The 5,265-nt window shown below is 47.1% G+C and overlaps 1 protein-coding gene across 1 annotated transcript; it reads right to left on the minus strand.

The window, feature by feature from the left end:
• Positions 1–3,465: 3,465 nt before the first annotated feature.
• Positions 3,466–4,167, minus strand: LOC137915885 (RING finger protein 223-like). Its single transcript, XM_068759005.1, has one exon. It carries the CDS (start codon positions 4,165–4,167, stop codon positions 3,466–3,468), a length of 702 nt encoding a protein of 233 aa, XP_068615106.1.
• Positions 4,168–5,265: the final 1,098 nt, after the last annotated feature.

Here is a 5,265-nt window from a genome sequence, read left to right on the forward strand (position 1 = left end):
TGACCTCCTGCTGAACCCTCATCTGGAGTCCAAACGAACTCTCACTCAGGACCTTTAATCATCCTGTTATTTCTTGGTGTGTGTCGGTAAAATATGCCCTGTTGACATTCGTAGCTGTATATGTATGTAAATCTATATTTATAAAGGAGCATCCTGGTAAAATCGATCGTCCCCGGCACTAATTTTGATTGGCTGCTCCGGTAGCCGTAGTTAGTGGCAGGAAACGGGTGGGGAGGATTCCTGAATGGTCGGCTGGCTGTCATCTCTCAGCTCGGTTTGACTGGCCTCCCTCGTTACTCGGCGGCTCTGACGCAGTTCAGCATCTGTGAAAGGAGGCCGAGGCGAGGAGAGGGGCAGAAGGGGGGGGGGGGGGCGATTACAGTGGGGCAGATGGCCGAGATTGAAGAATAGATTTGACTCTAAAAAGTAATTTAGAAGATGGCTGTAATCCGGGCCTGACGATAGCGGGCAGAGTAAGCCGGTGTCACTGATGTGATAAAGAAGATGTTTGTGCTGTGGAGCACCGAGCCCTCAGCGCTGTCTGGCAGGTTGTTCACTATTTATCGTCTCCAGGATCAGCACAAAACTATTCCACTCAAATTCAAGTGTTGATACGTTGCTGACATGTGACCTTGCTCGTTCAAAGCTGGCTCAGTTGCCCTGAAGATTTTACAAAAACGACATCACTCACAACAGGCAGGATGATCGCACGACTTCAGCCTAATCGTATTCAGTGTATCGAGTAAACCATGAAGGAGCGTCTCTTGTTGGCCGTGTGCGTGTGTGTGTGTGTGTGTGTGATTAGACCGTTCCCCTTCTCTACAAACACAGATCTTCCACTAACCGGGTCAAGGTCGCTCAGAGGCGGGAACCCTCCTTTGTCGCCTGCAGGCTTTAAGGGCCAGTTTCCACAGCTGCAGCTTGTGATCCTGGACAAACATGATTTATAGCAGGGCGGCGTCAAACCGAGATGCACAGGAGCTGCAGGAGTGATAGCGCTCACCGAACTGAACCAAGTTGATACTGCTGACCTCATTCTGCTGGGGATTATGATGATAATAGCACCAATATAACCTGCAGCAGCCATATAATCCTGCCTGACAAGCCAAGTCCTGTTTAAAGGCTTACAAGAGCACAAAGTGATTTTATGAAGGTTCCGTTGTCGGTCTTGTGATTCCGATCCCTTGTCTGTCATGTGGAGACTGTTGGTGTTCCTGAAACCACCTGCGCTGTGGAAAATGTACATTATTTTTTAATTGTATTTAACTTTGCCTCGATGACACCGATACTTGAAAGTGTGAAACTGCTGAATCTCCGGCCTCAGGCTGTACGGACGTCCATCAGGAGTATATTTGGTAGCGCACTACATTTGTAATTTTTTTTGCCATCAGTGTTATTTTTGTTTCATTTTTGCTGATGTTTCAAAATGTGCTCCTCATTGATCGTGTGATCCATTGTTGCTGTTGCTTGTCTGAGGTGTGCAGTCGTTACATGGTGTTTTATATCTGCTTGTCCTCTTGCCTTGACTTGAACACGGAGTCCCTGTTTGTTTGGATTCGTTCTTCCTCCCAGAATGCCCGGGCTGAGTGAACGGAGCGCTCCCGCATTGTTCCCAGGTTTTCCTCTGCTGCCCAGATGCCTTCTGTGCTGTACAGGCCGACGCAATGAGCTTCCACCAATGGCATCAAAGTGGTTTCTTATCAAGTCATTTAATAAAATGTTCGATGACACCAAGTAACATTTCACATGGGTTTTGCTTGTTTCTTTTGTGAGTCTGATTTCTGAGTGGAGTGCCGGGGGAGCGGTGCTTGTCCCATTCTTTTTGGAAAGCATTCCTGGAAACTGTCTCAAAGTATCTGGGTTCTCTCACTCTGAAGCTCTGCAGTTCGTAAGGTGGCAAAACTGCGTGGCTGTAATAATCAGGAACGTCCCTGTAAAGGATTGTTCCTTCCTCAACTCCCCCCTCATCCTTCTCCTCATCCTCAGAATTTTTGTTTCTTTTGTCTGTCGAGCTCAAATTCCTCCCGATGGCACATTTCTCTGTGAATGAGCCTTTAAATTAAGTGTTTGAGATTCGGGCAACGTTCTCAATCCTTTCGCTGCTCCTGTTGCAACTTTTAAATACAATTCACAATAAGCACATATTTAGAACTCATTGAGTACCAGGCATTTTCAGCTCAGATATATGCTGAGTGCCCCAGTTTTCCCCGATTCTCCAAGCCACACAAAATATTCTTTACTATAACTATGCAAACACCGTCTCTTCTTTCATTGGGAAAAGAATGTGTGTTCCTACCATTTTTTGTTCCGGAGTTATTGGCCGTTGAAAAGAGGCAGATTTTAATGGCAATGAATGTTTGGGTTCGAAAAAACGTCTTTAGACGTCAATGGCACTCAAGGAGTTAAGTTTACGGGGTACAACTTTAAATACAACCAAAATTCAATGACAAAGTATTTGGAAATGGTCACTTTTGGTTTCATTGTTTTACAGAGTATCCCCGGTCTTTTTTGTTTTTTTTACATAAATAATCACTAAAATACAAAAACTTTTCACCTTTTATTAGAGATATTTTTTAAAAACCGAGTAGAAACTGTTTGTCACTCAGAGATGGAATGAAGAATGGTGAATGGACGCTCACAAGCAACTTATTTTTACATATAAAGTCCCATGAGAAACATGAGGCTAACTGTATGTAGCGTTTTCCAGGTTATTTGAATTAATTGTTAACCGTGCTGGACTGGGCGGATTGATGGTGCTTTAGGAATTTGCACTTTTATGGCAACTCATAGGCGAATATTAAAATCATTCATTAACTTATCTTATCAACGAAGCTATCTACCCAGAAATCCCGTTGGCTAATGTTGCCATAAAGTGACTCGCCGTATTCAGGAATGAATGAAGGCTTCCTGTCGGGAAGGAGAGGCCTTTGCTTTTATTGGGGTTGAGTGGGGAGCCCGATGGCCGGTGACGGACTCCACTGACGGGGAACTGGACCCGGAACCAGCTTCAGTTTGCATCCAAGCAAATTAGTACATGTTATCTTAGCGCCGTTTACAACGTGGAGTTGAGACTGAACGAACCACTGGCTGTTGTATTAAATAAAGGACATTTTTGTTCTCGTAACTTGTTCTAAGGCAAAGTATTAATAAAGGTCAAAGTGGCTGACAATGTTCTGTCATCGCAGAATGTTCCGTGGACACCAACAGGCTTATTTATTTAACATCTTTCTACTTTATTATGAATACTATTTATTATTATTAGCCGTTAAGCAAAATGCACAAAAGATTTGTACTTGCAATGTGTGATTGTAGTTTGAAAACTCGATGCGATCCGAATCAGTCTTTGACACATTTACAGTGAAATGTGCCTAATCAACCAAAGCAGAGTTCCGAGTCGGACGTCTGGAGGCGCTTCAGCATCTGTGGTTCTGTCATAAGTTAAAAGATGCGCTTTGAACGCGACGTTCAGTGTGGGCTGGAGGTGGCCGTGGCCGTGGCGGTCGTGGGGTTTATTTCACTGTGCTCTTTCATGCAGCGCATGTTCCCGGTGCTGAAAACGCACTGCAGCGGCCACAACACGATGATCACCAGCAGCACCATGAGCACGACGAAGAGCACCATCCTCTTCCAGTCGGCCAGCCTGTCCAGCCAGCCTAAAGTGTGCGAGCGGGTCTGGACGGGGGCGTCCACCGTCTTGCTGGCACCAATGTCAATGCAGATGCAGAAGGTCGACGGGCTGTCGGCAGCGTCTGACTCGAGGCTCTGCCCGGAGCTTTTGTAGCACAGCTTCTGGCCGTCCAGCCACACGGACTCCTCCTTCTGCTGGTGGCTGGGCAGTTTGCAGAGGACCTCCTGGCTCGTGGTCAGGGCGGGAGGCCCCTCCTCGGGCAGCGTGGTGGGGTGGCGGCAGAAGGGACAGGAGAGGCGACTGCTGCCGCTGCTGCTGGCGTCCTGGTTGTCCTCTGAGATGGCCATGAGGCGAGACAGGCACTCGAGGCAGAAGGTGTGGGTGCACTCCAACACTTTGGGTGTTTTGAAGACGTTGTCGTAGGTGTTGAAGCAGATGGAGCACTCCGGCTGGCTCGCGGTCGACACCTTCTTTTGCGGCTCTCCGGCAGTGTTGTGGGAGGCGTCCTGCACGTGCCAAATCTGTGGAGGCTGATCCATCTTCGCAAATATAAGCCTACTGTCTCCCTTGTCGAGTCTCCTCCGGCTTCCTCGGCCTTTTCCTTCCTCCTCTTGGCCTGTCCTTGACGTCTGGATCCCCTGAAAGGACATTTGAAGGAAAGTCAGACAATTGTTTTCCCCACTTCTGTATCGTTCTCCCGCTGCTTTGACAGGAAACAGAGGAAAACCGTTGCGCAACAAGGATCCTAGCAAGACGAGTTAATCAGTGTTAAACTTTGAACAATCTTTAATTACCGTCGCGTTCTTTTTACAAAGCAGGCAGTGTTTTAGTCGGCGAGTATAAGGGAGTATCCATCATGCATGCGCTGCAGGACGAGCTCAATCATTTTGGGTTTACTAAAGCAACGTCAACAAGTTCTGATAAAGTGAGTCACATTGGGGGGGTCATTGTTCGTACAGGGACTGTGGGTTCCTGAGGGAACAATGAATGCATTTCACAGCAGGACTCTCTGAAGAGGAAACAGGACAAGCTGTATTCAAGAGTCTCTGTATTGTGAAAGTGATAAACTCCCACTGAGCGGAAGTCCTCGCTGTTAGCAACGATGCAAGTCCCGTCGCGTGTAGCAATCTCCGGTTCTGCTCACGTTTGGGTTCAGGAAGTTAACTTTTTAGTTTTTTCATATCAGCGCAACTAGTGACAACAAAACGATATCGTATTTAACCACCAATTAAGCAAACGAATACAAGCTCTGGAGGGGTGTCGAACCGATGCTGTGGAGGGCTGAGAGGCTGCGGGTTTTCCATCCAGCCGGTCACTAAAGCAGGTGATTTTAATTATCAACACCTTCTTCAATTTGAGAGAAGGAGCTCAATAGTGAGATCAGCTGCTGGAGAGATGGTTGGAAAGAAAACCTGGAGCGTCTCGGCCCTCCACGGCACAGGTTCGACACCCCAGCTCTAGACGGTCTCTTTAAACTCTTTTTCAAAAGGCACAAAACGATGAACAGAAAGGAAGTCTGATCTGTCGCTGTGTTCACGTTTGCTTTTCACCATGCTAACATGCTATGCTATATAGCATAGTATATCCAGAATATTCCGGATGCCGTCCCGGCGTCTTCGCGCTGCTGCTTGCATGAA

The sequence above is a fragment of the Brachionichthys hirsutus genome, unplaced genomic scaffold, assembly GCF_040956055.1.
Source record: "Brachionichthys hirsutus isolate HB-005 unplaced genomic scaffold, CSIRO-AGI_Bhir_v1 contig_300, whole genome shotgun sequence".
NCBI lineage: Eukaryota > Metazoa > Chordata > Actinopteri > Lophiiformes > Brachionichthyidae > Brachionichthys > Brachionichthys hirsutus.

Coding starts and splice junctions, on each gene's coding strand:
- LOC137915885 (XM_068759005.1), bottom strand. CDS start 4,167: ATGGATCAGCCTCCACAGATTTGGCACGTGCAGGACGCCTCCCACAAC.